The sequence below is a fragment of the Agelaius tricolor genome, unplaced genomic scaffold, assembly GCF_023055355.1.
Source record: "Agelaius tricolor isolate 1412-34295 unplaced genomic scaffold, bAgeTri1.0.p SCAF_14, whole genome shotgun sequence".
Classification (NCBI taxonomy): domain Eukaryota; kingdom Metazoa; phylum Chordata; class Aves; order Passeriformes; family Icteridae; genus Agelaius; species Agelaius tricolor.
In genome coordinates this window covers 9,017,321-9,031,603 of record NW_027269274.1, presented here as the reverse complement: position 1 = coordinate 9,031,603, position 14,283 = coordinate 9,017,321, and the positions used below count along the sequence as shown (strand labels likewise).

The 14,283-nt window shown below is 54.1% G+C and overlaps 1 protein-coding gene across 2 annotated transcripts; it reads left to right on the top strand.

Moving 5' to 3' along the window:
* Positions 1-1,587: 1,587 nt before the first annotated feature.
* On the top strand, positions 1,588-14,188 carry IMPDH2 (inosine monophosphate dehydrogenase 2). Of its 2 annotated transcripts, XM_071439513.1 has the most exons (14): positions 1,591-1,750; positions 1,845-1,893; positions 1,989-2,090; positions 2,302-2,376; positions 2,833-3,039; positions 6,296-6,383; positions 6,937-7,136; positions 8,206-8,296; positions 8,913-9,008; positions 12,518-12,661; positions 12,844-12,988; positions 13,074-13,217; positions 13,594-13,677; positions 13,943-14,188. In XM_071439513.1, the coding sequence occupies exons 1-14, from the start codon at positions 1,653-1,655 to the stop codon at positions 13,962-13,964; spliced, it is 1,545 nt and encodes a 514-aa protein (XP_071295614.1). In that variant the 5' UTR covers positions 1,591-1,652; the 3' UTR covers positions 13,965-14,188. The 2 variants fall into 2 exon arrangements, with proteins under 2 accessions (XP_071295615.1, XP_071295614.1); XM_071439514.1 differs by lacking the exon at positions 2,833-3,039 and having other exon boundaries at positions 1,588-1,750.
* Positions 14,189-14,283: the final 95 nt, after the last annotated feature.

Below are 14,283 nucleotides of genomic sequence, written 5' to 3'. Positions count from 1 at the left end.
GCCTTTGTTGTAGTCTGTTTGAGAACCATTAAACTTTGCCTGATGTTTCTGTTGGAACAGAAGCCAACACGCCTGTTTACTGCTGTGCCTGTGCCCGTAGCACAACAGCTCAGATCCGTGTGTCTCTCCCGGGTAGGCTCAGCAAACCTTTGTTAGCCTGTTCTTTTTTAAAATAAGGGTAGAGAGACCTGTCATGCTGATCTTGGTCTGGCACAATGCCTCCTGTTGTGCTGATCCTGTGACAGGTGATCCTGACTCGAGAGTGCGTGTCCTTGGCAGGCAGCGCTTTCTGATCTCTGTTCACATTTCCTGTGTCCTACAGGGCAACATGAGGAACACATTTCTTGAAGCTGCTTTCTGATCTTTGAACAAGGAATTAACCTTCTGCAGCAGGGAGTTGTAGGCACAGGAGCACTGCACTGTACTTTAGTCCCTGAAATAGTGTTAGACAGGGGGTTGCCTTGGGCAGGGTGTTATGGGGAGCAGATCAGAAGGGGTGTGGTTGTCTCATGTACCTCATGCTCTGAGGCTGAATCTGGAATGTCACGAGTAAACCAAGAGGAGGAAGTTGTTCAGTAACCCTGCAGTACAGGAACTTTTCCTGATACTCAAGTGGAACTGCCGGGATGGGAACATCTCATCCTGGAAAAAGCCAACTGCTCTGTCCTGTAAGGCTCCTCCGAGGCAGATCTGTGTTTGTGCCTGTTCTGCTCCTCCTGGCGCAGTCCCCCTGCTCTTCTCCAAAATCCTCCCTCCAGCCCCAGTCTGTGGCACAAATTTAAAGGTGTTAGACCCCCATCCCCAGTGTGCAGCTGTCCTCTTCACACTGCTTGTTTTTACAGCCTGGCCTGGTGGCTTTGGGAAGAGGGGGCTAATGCCCAGCTGGGATCACCTTGGATCCTCTCTGGTGAGACTGCTGCCTCTCTGCCTTTCATTCCCCTCAAGGTGCAAGACTGGCCTCGCTGCTGCCTCTTGACTTTCATCCTTCGTGTAGCTCCCTTTGACTTACAAAACTGCTTTGGATTCTGCTGGTTTGTCCCAGCTCTGCATTCACCAACCCAACAAGTCCATTCTTGTCTTCTCAAGCTGCAGGAGTACCTGGACTCAGCTCCCAACTCAGTCTGTGCATGTCACCATGCTACCCGTAGCTGGGCTTTCTTAGGTGGTCTTATAGCAGGTATCGCACTGTGCTGGTGCCACAAGCTGGTGCCAGCTAAGGCAGAGCCTGGCACGCAGTGCCCACTGGGCTGCACTGGAGTTCAGCTCTCTCCTGTTGCCTCCTGCCGGTATACGGACCCAGCTGCTCGGCCTGAGCACGGAACAGCCGCCATGACCCGATGTCACCGGGCTGAAGACGTACGGGCTCGATGCTGAGAAGCTGCTCAGGAGGTGCTGAGAGCGACAGCTGTGCCCGGTGTGTGCCTGGTGTGTGCCCGGTGTGTGCCCGCTGCCGCCCGGCGCAGCGCAGGCTGAGGGCCGCGGCTCTGCTCCTCCGCTCCGGGGCCCTCCGCGGCGCCAGGGGGCGCTGTCGGCGCCGACCCTGCCGGAGGCGCTCTGTCCACGCCGTGGCGGGGCGGGCACAGCGGGTCCCTCCCGGCGGCCGTCGGGGCGCGCGTGCGCTCGGTGTGGCGGGGCGGGCACGCGGCGGGGCCATGGCGGACTACCTGATCAGCGGCGGCACCGGCTACGTGCCCGACGACGGGCTGACGGCTCAGCAGCTCTTCAGCTGCGGCGATGGCCTCACCTACAAGTGAGTGCGGCCGGCACGGGGGTGGGACCGGGACCGGGACTTGGGGCGCGGGGCCGCCGCGGTGGCTGACGCGTCTCCCCTCGTTCCCCCGCAGCGATTTCCTCATCCTCCCGGGGTACATCGACTTCACGGCGGACCAGGTGGTGAGTGGCCGGGGAGGGGGAGCGGGCCGGGGGCCGGGCCGGGGGTTGCGCCGGTGCCGCCGCTCACCCGCCGCCGCCGCCTGCCTCCCCGCCAGGACCTGACCTCGGCGCTGACCAAGAGAATCACCCTGAAGACGCCGCTGGTCTCCTCGCCCATGGACACGGTCACCGAGGCCAGCATGGCCATCGCCATGGCGGTGAGTGCGGCCCCGCGGGCGGGTCCCCTGTGCCGCCCTCACCGGGCTGGTGGGGCCTGAGGCGCCCGCGTGGCTGCCCCGGGGTCCCGCAGCGCCTCGGGGAGAGGCCGGGCCCGGAGCTCCATCGGTGCCGGCCCCGCTGCTGCAGCCGGCTGGTGCAGCACCGGGCAGCAGGGTCTGCGGTGACTCACAGCCGCCTTTGTGTCCCCAGCTGACCGGAGGAATCGGGTTCATCCACCACAACTGCACCCCGGAGTTCCAGGCCAACGAGGTGCGGAAGGTGAAGGTGAGTGCTTGTAACGGCAGCACCAAACCGTCCTGGCACAGGGCGCTCTGTGGAGGTGGGAGCGGGTCTGGCCTCGCTGAATGAGCTGTGTGAGGAGATTGCTGACGTGTGCCCGATCTTCGTGTTTCAGAGCTGTAGTGCCGCCAGGGTTTGCAGGCACAGCCCTCTTGTTGTGTGCCAGGCGCTGTCTGTGGTCAGCCTGGGACTTGAGTCCTCCTGGTGTGGGAATATTCCCCATCATTTCAGGGAGGAGGTTAGCCTGGAAGCTCTTCGATGTTAGCGTTATTTGGGTGAGCCTTGTTGCTGGTTTGAGAGTCGTCCTGTTGGTGAGCATGTGGCTAGGCTGGGTGATGGCAGACCCGTGTGAGTGGCTGCAGTAACCTGCAGGCACGTGCCTCGCTCCTGTCTGGCCTGGCAGTGCCACTCAGCCTGGCTGCTGGATCTGCTTCCTTTCAGAAATACGAGCAAGGATTCATCACAGACCCCGTGGTGCTGAGCCCCAATGACCGAGTGCGAGATGTGTTTGAAGCAAAAGCTCGTCATGGATTTTGTGGGATTCCCATCACGGACAATGGGAAGATGGGGGGCAAGCTGGTTGGGATCATCTCGTCCAGAGATATTGATTTCCTGAAAGAGTCAGAGCATGACCTGCCCCTCGGTGAGGTGAGAAGTGCTCACACCTGAGGGGTGTGAACACTATGTTAGGAAGCCATGTGGCCTGTGATAAGGATAAGGGTGAGTGTGTGGCTGTGAGGGTGTTCTGCCAGTGGGAGGGAGCAGCTCCAGCTTAGCTCAGCAGATCTGTCTGTGAGTGTATTTCCAGGGGAGAGTGTCTTGCTTGTTTGCACTCTCTGAGCGACTCCTGCAGTGCAGACCATGCAGTTCATGTGAATCATAAGGACTATCTTTCAGTGCTGTGGAACCTCAGCCCTGCTTCACTAATTAATTGCTGGCATTCGTGGCTGCTGCTGTAGTCCCACATGCTGGCACTGGCCAGCTTTGTAGCAGCTGTGCTCTGCCCAGCAAACCCTCCAAGTGCTGAGCTTCCTTTTCTGGGCTGCCTCTCCCTCTGTGCATCATCTGGATTACTTGTTCTTTCAAATAACCCCCTTAACTTGCAGTCTGGCAGTCTGGCTTTCATAATGCTTCACTGTCAGACTCCCCTCATGCAGGAGAACGTTCTGTGATTCCAGTTACACAAGCTGTGTAACTGGAGATCTGCGGTGCTGTCAGGTTACACCACCAGTGCCTCTTGGCCATGCTTTCCTCTTGGCTCACAAATATTTTTAGCTCTTGCTGACCAAACGTGGTGTCACATGCTGATCCCTGTTTGGTTTGAAATCAGCTATAAATACAAGATAATGATACAAGAGCCTTAGACTAGGAGCAGGTTATAAAAGTGCATGTGGCCCTTTGAGGCAATGCTGCCTATCAGAGGAGCCAGATAAGGATCTTTCCTCATACTTTCTTTGGGTCATTCAGCACTGCAGAGCAGGAAACTTTCTGCTGTCAGTGTGTGGTGCTTTTTCCAGATGACTGGAAGCTGGCCAATGTGACACCCATTGACAACAAGGGTGGGAAGGAGGATTCTGGTAATTATAGGCCAGTTAGCCTGACCTCAGTACCCAGTAAGGTAATGGAGCAGTTTATACTGAGTTTCATCACACAGCACTCACAGGATGGCCAGGGTATCAGAGCTAGCCAGCAGGGATTTAGGAGGGGTAGGTCGTGTTTGACCAACCTGGTCTCCTTTCATGACCAGGTGACCCTCCTGGTGGATGCAGGAAGAGCTGTGGATGTGTCTGTTTGGACTCCAGCAAGGCCTTTGGCACTGTGTCCCACAGCACACTCCTGGAGAAGCTGCAGCCCAGGGCTGGGACAGGAGCACTCTGTGCTGGTTTCAGAACTGGCTGGATGGCCAGGCCCAGAGTGGTGGTGAGCAGTGCTGCATCCAGCTGGCAGCCAGTCAGCAGTAGTGTCCCTCAGGGCTCTATGCTGAGGCCAGCTCTGTTCAATATCTTCATTAACAACATGGATGAGGGGATTGAGTCTGTCATTGGTAAATTTGCAGATGATACTAAGCTGGGAGCACATGTCCATCTGTTGGAGGGTAGGAGAGCTCTGCAGGGAGACCTGGAACAGTTGGATGGATGGGCAGAGTCCAATAAGATGAAGTTTAATAAGTCCAAGTGCCCAGTCCTGCATTTGGCCACAATAACCCTGCAGTGCTCTGGGCTGGGGATGGATTGGCTGGACAGTGCCCAGGCACAAAGGGACCTGGGGTACTGGTGACAGCGGACTGAACACGAGCCAGCAGTGTGCCCTGCTGGCCAAGAAGGCCAACAGCTCCTGGCCTGGCTCAGGAATGGTGTGGCCAGCAGGAGCAGGGGGGTCATTCTGCCCCTGCACTCAGTATGGTGAGGCCACACCCTGAGTGCTGTGTCCAGTTCTGGGCCCTCAGTTTGGGAAGGATGCTGAGACACTGGAGTATGTCTAGAGGAGGCAACAAGGCTGGTGAGGGGCTTGGAACACAAACCCTGTGGGGAATGACTGAGGGATCTGGGGGTGTTCAGCCTGGAGAAAAAGGGATTCAGATGTGGCCTTATCACTCTCTACAACTCCCTGAAAGGTGGCTGTAGTCAGATGGAGGTTGGTCTCTTTCTCCAGGCAGCACTGACAGAACCAGAGGACACAGTCTTAAGCTGTGCCAAGGGAAATTTAGGTTGAATATTAGGAAAGATTTCTACAGAAAGAGTGATAAAGCACTGGACTGGTCTGCCTGGGGAGGTGGTGGAGTCACCATCACTGGATGTGTTTTAAAAAAGACTGGACGTGGCACTCAGTGCCATGGTTTAATTGAGGTATTAGGGCATGGGTTGGACTCAATTATCTTGAAGGTCTCTTCTAACCTAGTGGTTCTGTGATATGTCTGTGATGTCTCAGGCTTCTCTTAAAATGTGGGTTCTGTCACAGCATTTTCGGTAGATGGAGGCATGGTCAGCCTCTTTCTGATACAAAATGTCTGTTCTTAAGGTATAAATAACTAAAATGTTCCTTCTTTGTATGCAACTGACCTACCTTCCTGAAGGGTTAGAGAATGCTCCCTTTTAGCTTTGCCCAGCCTTCTCAAATAACCTTTCATGGGGACTTGATGATCACAGAATGCTGTGGTTGGAAAGGGACTTGGAGGTCTCTTGTCAAGCCACCTGCTCAAGGCACGTTGAGCTGGAGGAGGTTTTGTGGGGCTGTGTCTAAATCTCCAAGGATGGAGATTTCATTATCTCTCTGAGCTGCTCCCCCAGTGGGAGAGCACTGGTGTGATGAAAACCACCATACTAGGTCAGATGTTCAGCACTGCCCTTTGCTTTCCACCGTGTTTTGGTGCTTGTTTGTCAGAGTGAGTGTGGCTGAGCATATTTGCCCCACTGACCTTACCAGCAGCAGCAGTGGGTTATTCTGGGCAGAGCCCTTCCAGGGCCTGTGCACTGGTGATGTTGCCTGAAAACAAGATTGAGGGCACCATTTCTGCCAGCACAGCATGAGACTCCCAAGGTGTCTCCAGCCCTTATTTGCATGTGCTCCAATGAAAGGGAGAGCTGTTAGGGTGATATATCAAACAAAGGTCATCTGAGAGTTGTCCCTTGTTTCCAGGTGCTTTCACTTGTCTTCCTGAGGCCTTCTGCCATCTCCTGTTTTCAGTGCACTGATGGGCTTGGGGCCTGATGCCAGAGCCTGCATGGGGACAGCACACTGGCGGCTTTTCCTGTGTGTTCCTGGAGGCGTGTTGCTGTGCTGTGGGCTCTTTGAGGAGCACTCCTGCACGGCCACTGCAGAGTGTTTCACGTGGGCGGGGGGGTTTGGTATTTTCAGATCAGTGTGAAGGAGTTCTTGTGACTTTTTATCTTCTCCCACCCACTAGATTATGACAAAGCGGGAGGATCTTGTTGTGGCCCCAGCTGGTGTAATGTTGAAGGAAGCGAATGAAATTCTGCAAAGGAGTAAAAAAGGTACCTGTGGCTGTCTGTGGCACAAGGGAGAGCTGTGGAAGTGCTGGGTGAATGTGGGCACACAGTCCCTGTGTGGGTGAAACATGGGAGACAACGGTGAACACAGTGCCTGCCGTACCTCTGCTGGGGTACAGAGTTCACATGCCTTCATCTCAAATGTGTTTGGAGTTGAGGGATTCTTGGCAGCCCAGTGTTCGGCTGTCCAGCCATATGTCTTTGATTTTCTAGCCTGGCCTTCGCATTTCAGTGCTCAGTTCATCCCTCTTAGGGTTTAGTAGTTTGACTTTTAATAGGGTGTTGTGCGTCTAATTATTAAAAAAATGCACACGTTTTCTATGGTTGATGTAAAAATACTGAGTCCTTCTCCAGTCCTATAAACTCCTTTCTCTGTTTCTCGAGCCAGAGCTGCTGGCATCCATGGCCAAGCAAGATTTGGTAACACAGCTGAGTCTCCATCTTGTAGCAGTTTGTGCCTGCCCGCTGCTGCACTGCTCTGAGCGAATGCCTGTCTCCTGCAGAAATCTGCAGTGATGTTCTTTCTGTCTGTTTCCAGGCAAGCTGCCAATTGTTAATGAAGATGACGAGCTGGTGGCGATCATTGCCCGCACTGATCTCAAGAAGAACAGGGATTACCCTCTGGCTTCCAAGGACTCCAAGAAGCAGCTGCTGTGCGGTGCCGCTATCGGGACCCATGAGGATGACAAGTACCGGCTGGACCTGCTGGTGCAGGCTGGCGTGGACGCCGTCGTGCTGGTGAGCACCCCGGGGCACCCATGGGCACTGTGTCAGCCTGGCACCCTGGGGGTTGAGTCCCCAGGCTGGATAAATGTCACTGTCTTTGTCACAGGCCTTTCTGTGTTAGAATGTGGCAGTTTGTTGACCTCTCAGTCTTGTTCAGGTTAGAATCCTCAGATTGGAGGGATTCCTCTTCCCTGGAGATTTATGTGACCTGAAGGAGTTCGTAGGGTGCATTGAAGCCCTGAAGGCTGTGAAGAGAAACATTGTCAGTTAATACAGAATCTTCTACAAATACCTCTTGCACTCTGCCACCAGCCTCTCTGATGTGCCTGACTAGTTTTGAATATTCAGCTCATCAGTTTCCCTTCGTCCCTTTGGTGTTTGTTACTGTGTTTCTCTCTTACTGATGTTCAGGAGTGATCAGTGAGCCCAGAGCTGCTCTGCTGGTCTCCCTTTCTGGCCTGTAAACTTTCAGGCACAGTTGTCAGTGCCTGTATTTGCACATGGTTTTCTCATCGATTGTGATACTGTGAGTGTGCTGTGCTCTGAGGGCATGGCTGTGCAGTGGGAAATGTTTAACAGACATCATTTGACTGGGTCACAGAGATTGGCAGGGACTGAGGGCTCAGTGCCCCACATCTGGTATTTGAGCTGCTCTGCTGCACAGTAAGGAGGTGCATCCCCCCACCAGCCCTCCTGGGTTTCACAAGGAACATTCTCCATTTCACCTGTAGTTTGAGACAGGGCTGACAGTGTCCTGCTGATAGAGCCAGATGGTTCTTATCCACAGCCAGATGTTCTGCTTGTTGCCTTCTGTAGAAGCTACAGGATTAAACCTGAAGGGTATTACTGAAGTCTTTACAATACTGAAGTCTTTACAATGTACTTCCCTTGTGCAGGGAAGTACATTCCTGTCTTGGCAGCAGCTTCTGCTGGGGTTCCATGCCCAATTTGGGGAGTCATTTTGCCCATTACTCAGCTTAGCAGAGACCCCAGCAAGCAGAGTGAAAATCTGAAACTTTTCTGAAGCTGCATTTGTAATCTGCAGAAATTGTGGTTGAAACTGATTTTCTTTCTGTTGCAGGATTCCTCTCAGGGGAATTCCATCTTCCAGATCAATATGATTAAATATATTAAGGAGAAATATCCCAACCTACAAGTTATTGGAGGAAACGGTAGGCATGTGTTGAAGACTCTTGTCTTTAAATGACATTTGTTTCTTAGACACAGAGGGAGCTGCAGGGATGTGAATGAAACTATCATCTTGATAAATTTCTGTGAGCTTAAAATGGTTTCCTCTGACTTGTGGAATGGAGCAGGACCACTGCAGACACAGGGCAGTACCTTACTGCCTGTGTCCTCCATAGCACATTATGCATTAGCTTATTTTACACACCAGTTTAAAATTTTGCTTAGTAATGAATACTGCTTGATGTGGAAATCTAGTGGCAATTTTCCCTGTCTCTCGACAGCAGAGCCCAGTGGTCCTTGTCTTTACTTGATGCTGCTGTTACCCTGTACTCTGCCCTCCCTACCTCGTGTGGCGCAGAGAGTGTTTGGAACCGTGCCATGACTTCTGCTGCCTCAGCCTTTGGGTAGAAGTTGCAGAATAGCCTAAAGGGGCAGTGTCACCTCACCCACTGTGGCCGCTGGAACAGAAACTCACTGCTTCTCCCTGACAGGCCTGGCTCTGCCACAGGCTCTTGCCCAGGGTGGGGAAACCTCCAGGACAGAGAAGTGTTGTTTGCAAATGTGTTTTTCTGTTTTCAAACCGATTTTTGCTCTCCACAGTGGTGACTGCAGCTCAGGCCAAGAACCTGATTGACGCGGGGGTTGATGCCCTGAGGGTCGGGATGGGCAGTGGCTCCATCTGCATCACACAGGAAGGTGAGAGAGATCCGCCTGCCTCCTAAATAGGCTGAAGACACATGTTTAGTAGAAATTCCCCGCTGAAAAGCAGCATGGCTGGGATGGAATTTTCCCGTTTTGAGGGCAGTGTCCATCAGGAAGACGTCTTTCACCCCCTTTGTCCAGGACTTCCAACCCTTGGGGTGGCAGCAGCAGCAAAGGCATTTCCCAGGACTGACCGAGACTGAGTAGAGCCGGTGTGGCAGATGGTGGCTTTGCCCGAGGGGAGCTGTTGGCTCGGTGTGGAATGGGGCTGGCAGGCAGCTCTGCAGGGAGAGGGGCTTACTGGATCCCCAGTGCTGATGGGTGAAGCACACTGGGCTGTCTGTGCTCCCTTTCCTCTGGCAGCAGTGTGCGTGATGCTTGACTATTCACCTGGGCTTGATGCCTTTGCAGTTTCCAGGCCAAAATGGGATTTCTTGCTTTTGTCTCTGCAGTTAGAACTTGTGTGGGGCAGAGGCTGTTCCACCCTTAGCTAAAAGGGAAGAGGGGCATCCCCCAGGGCCTGAAGAAAGTCTGTCTTGAGGACAGACTCAGTCCTTGTGCAGAGTGGTGGTGCAGCAAGGCGCTGCAGTCCATGAGCACAGCCCCTCACTGCTTTGGTCCTTAGCCTGTGCCACAGGAGGCAGCAAGTGAGCAGCTGCTTGGCTGTAGGAGCTGCTTTAGCTCTGCCCTTTCTAGCATGGAGCCTGTGAGCAGCCCTGGACCTGTGCTGTGTTCCTGCTTTGCCTGGCTGCAGGAGTTCCCAGTCAGGGCAGTGTGTCTCAGGTCAGCTTTCTGAGGAGGGAGGAGTATCCTTGGGCTGACACTTCCTTAGCCAGAGCAGAGCCAGGACACAGATGTCCTACCCTGGCTCTGAGGCAAAGGCATGCTCTATCTGCAGAGTGGTGAATGTCCCTGGGCTCCCTTCAGCTGCCCTGGGAATGGGCTTGGGTGCTGGTTTTGGTGAAGGTGTAGAGCAGAGGTAGAACGTGGCACTTCACAGGAGATGTGGTTGCAGAACTCTTGCCTGCAGCTTCCCAGGTTTTTGGCACTGCTAAGGGAAAGAACTCTGGCTTTTTGGGGTAGGGGTCACCTCTCTGGGTGGCTGCTGGGGTAGGGCGAGCATGCGCTGTGCACAGCCAGGCCTGGCTGCCTTGGATCTGGCCTCTGGCTTGGCTCAGGCTAGGAAGGGTCTGCAAAGTCAGCTCTGTCCCACACCATATGCTCTGCCCAGTAGCAGGTCATTTCTGGGGTCCTTTGTTCTGCTGCTGTTCTTCTGTCTCTAAAATGTGTGTGTTTGTTTTTGTTTAGCTGCTCCAAAGATCCCTCCAGACCTAAAGTCCCACAGCCCCAAATGCCCTTCTACTGTCACGGGCACCTATAGTAAGTCACTTGCCCTGTTCCCAACCCTAATTATGTGTCTTGAAGCAGGACCCTGATTTGGCTGCACATGGCCCTACTGCTTGTTTGAGAATAATTTAGCTGTAGATGCACTTGGGGTTTTGTGGCTTTGGATACTGGTTTTGAATCTAAAATTAAATCTGAGAAACCTCTCTAATTTCATAAAGCAGAATCTGAACCGTCCAAGCTGAAGGAACTCAGGCCTGTCCTCTCTCCACTCCAAATTCCAGTTAGGAGCCTGACTGCACCTTTTGGATCCCTAGCCAGGCATGCTCCTGCTGATCCAGTACTGGGAGGTGATCCCTGAGCAGTTCTTGATCGTGCTCAAAATGTAGCCCTAGTTCTGGGCAAGTTGTGCTCCCTTCCCATGGAGCTGGCTCCCCTGAGTTACCGAGGGAATTCACTGCACATGGCCACCTTGGCAGCTGTGTTCCATCTTTTCCCCACCAAGTCCTGTGGAGAGGAGCTTTTGCCTGCCCAGCACAGGGTGCAGTGTTCTCTGCTCTGATGCTCTGACCAAGCAGCCCCTGCAAGGCAAGCCTTAGGCTGTGTCCTTTCCCCTAGTTCTGACACACCCCAAAGGGAGAGGTTTACTCTTGCAGATCCTGGAAGGTTTTCTCTAGCAGATGATTTTGTAGAGGGCCACCCTTTGCCAATGCACTGAAAGGGACAAACCCTTCCCTGACCGTGTGATGTGTGTGTGTGCTCAGAACCCTGCTTGGGACGCCTGCGCTGCAGGGCTGTGGCACTGGGCACTGGGACACTCGGATGCTCCCAGGGGCCCTGAGCCCAGCTGTGCCTTAAAAGGGCTGGTCTCTGTGCTTGAGAGGTTTCTGCAGGCCCTGCACTGTCTGTGGCACACTCCCATAGACCCTGGACTCAAAACCCTTCAGAAATGGGTGTTTCTCTCCACAGCAGCATTTTGCAGCTGCACTGTGGCCTTCAGCAGTGCAGAACTGCAAGACCATCTCTTTAAGGGCATTGATGATGAAGCTGGCAGCCTCTCCCTGGCTGGCTGAGCCTGAGCTGAACGCTGGGGTCTGATTAAATTTAGTTCTGTCACAATCTCAGTCTGCAGTCTGGCTGCCCTCCTCAGCAGCTGCTGCTGAGTGCTGCGAGTAGAGAAACTGTAGCCTCCTGGCCTCTGCAGGCTTCTGCCAGGGACATGCTGCCAGCACTGCCGCGTGCAGGCTGAACCACACCTGGATTTCACACTCCAAAGTACTAATACTGAATGGCCTTAATCTTTCCCAGTTTATGGGACTAACCATGACTGAAGAAAAGGCTTCCAGTTGATGGTGGGGAAGGGACGTCTCCCTGAGAGAAGCTTATCTCAGTGTTCTTGCATGCCTGTGGCTGACAAACATGTTACAAGACATGCCTTGTGCTGGTTTTCCTCACATAACGGGAAGCTTAACTGCTACTGACTGGGAAGAACAAGTAAATCCAAAGCTAATAACTCTCTCCTCATGGGGCAGCTAAACTTGATAGAACCCTTGCTACATTGCAGGGCAGGAAGATAAATTATTATCAAACCATTCTGCCTCTTTCCTTTTCCACTGCTGCATGTGTGTTTGTGTGTATATGCAGACCTGTATGCATAGATATATTTATATCTATAGCATATACAGGCATATGAGCTCTCTCCCAGCCAACTGCCTTTCCATTCAAGAGGCACATCTTACAGATGCTGGGTACATGGACAAGGGGTCTGGCAGCTCCAGGAGAGAGCCAGCAGTGGGACATGGCTACATGCCAGGGATGCTTTGGAGAGGGGCTTTTGGAGTTTGCTTTATTTCCTTCCCAAGCTCCCCACATGTCTGCTCTGCACAAGGATTGAGCCACGAGTCTTGTCTGATCCCAGGCATCCAACCAAAGCCCCCAGTCCTGAGGTCACTCCCAGCTTTTTGGAGCCAAGAGCTGCGAGGACGTCTCAGCAGGCACCTCCCGGGCATCTGCTTCTCTTGGACTCAGCCTAGGGAAGGAGCACCCAGGGATTTGTGTGTTCTGAGTGCTGGAGCATGTGTGTGCTGGGAGCCTGAGCGAGCCTGCTGGGACGGGGCCGTGCTGCAGGCTGGGGCTGAGCTGTGTGTCTGTCCCTGCAGTGCTGGCGTGCGGCCGTCCCCAGGCCACGGCGGTGTACAAGGTGTCCGAGTACGCGCGCAGGTTCGGCGTCCCCGTCATCGCCGACGGAGGCATCCAGACGGTTGGGCACATCGCCAAGGCCCTGGCACTGGGGGCCTCCACAGGTGAGCTCCACTGTGGGCAATCTCCCAGGAGGTGTTTCCATATGGCATCACACTGGGCATGAGGGCCTTTACCTGCAGGTGGCTGGGGGCACAGGGCTGCAGCCAGTGCTGTGCCCAGGAACCCTGAGGGGTTTTGCAGCCACTGCCACTGATGTGCTGTTCCTGGTGATATCTTGTGCCAGTGATGATGGGCTCTCTCCTGGCTGCCACCACGGAGGCCCCAGGCGAGTACTTCTTCTCGGATGGCATCAGGCTGAAGAAATACCGCGGCATGGGCTCCCTAGATGCCATGGACAAGAACTTGGGCAGCCAGAATCGGTATTTCAGGTCAGAGATGGTGCTTTGGGGCAGCAGATCAAGCTTTTGGGGTTTCTGTGCTTCACAAATATTCTTGATTTGTGCTTTCATGCAGTGAGACAGACAAAATTAAAGTGGCCCAGGGGGTCTCTGGTGCAGTGCAAGACAAAGGCTCTATCCATAAATTCATTCCATACCTAATTGCTGGGATCCAGCATTCCTGCCAGGATATCGGTGCCAAGAGCCTGACCCAAGTCCGGTGAGTGCTTCCCCCCTGCCTGTGCTCTGGTTGGGTCATGGTGCTGCTGTCTGGAGTCCCTGTGTAGCTGTACTCAAGCTGTGGTATGTTCTGGATAATTTGCGGCTCTCTTCCCTCATCTCCAGTGGGCAGTGCATAATGGATCTGCCAGCCCCAGGGACACAGGAGTATGGTCTGTTGTGGCATATTCAGCTGGCTGGGCTCAAATGTTGGGATTACATTACCCAATCTGGTTCTTGGGAGCACAGCAAAGACCATTCTGGCCACAGCTGGAGGAACCAGTGACCCTCATCCCAGATGTTCCAGCTCAGCATGTGCCAGAGCACTGTCTTCCCTGGACTCTGCCTGGCTTGTGACAGGTGTTCTTCCCCCTCAGAGCCATGATGTACTCGGGAGAGCTGAAATTTGAGAAGAGGACAACATCTGCCCAGGTTGAAGGAGGGGTGCACGGCCTCCACTCGTAAGTGCTTCTGGCAGGATCCTTGTCACCCTGGGGGCTGTTGGGGGTGAGGAACAGCCACCCTGTACCTCAGCTGCCATGCCCTTGGCTTGGTGTGCCATTCATTGGCTTGCCCTGGCACCACAGCTGGGCCAAGCCCTGGCCTGTCAGGGTGCTGAGGCTGTTCCCCTCCCTGGGCTGGGAGGATCTGTTCCATACTGCACCTTGGTCCCTGCCCTGAGTGAGGTGGGTCATAAAGGGGCTCCCTGGTGCTGCTTTCTCACAGGTATGAGAAACGCCTCTTCTGAGAGAGATCTGTGTCTGTCCCTGTGCCACCCAGCCCCGCGCTGCTCTGCGTGGGAGCTGCTCTTGCTGCAGAAGTGCCATTATTCTGGGCTGCCTGGAGCTCCTGCTGTCCCTTGGCTGCTTTCTGACCACCCGCGGGGCCCGCCTTCCACCCAGGAGCTGAGCCTGGGCTGGAGCCTTGCATGTGTTGGCCATGTTTTACAATAAAAAAATGAAAAGATGTGCAGCTGGTGTCAGCCCAGAGCCCCTCTTCCTTCTTTACCTCCCTTGCTCTCTGTCCTTGGCTCTGTCCCTTGCTTCCCACACCATCAGAGGCAGCTG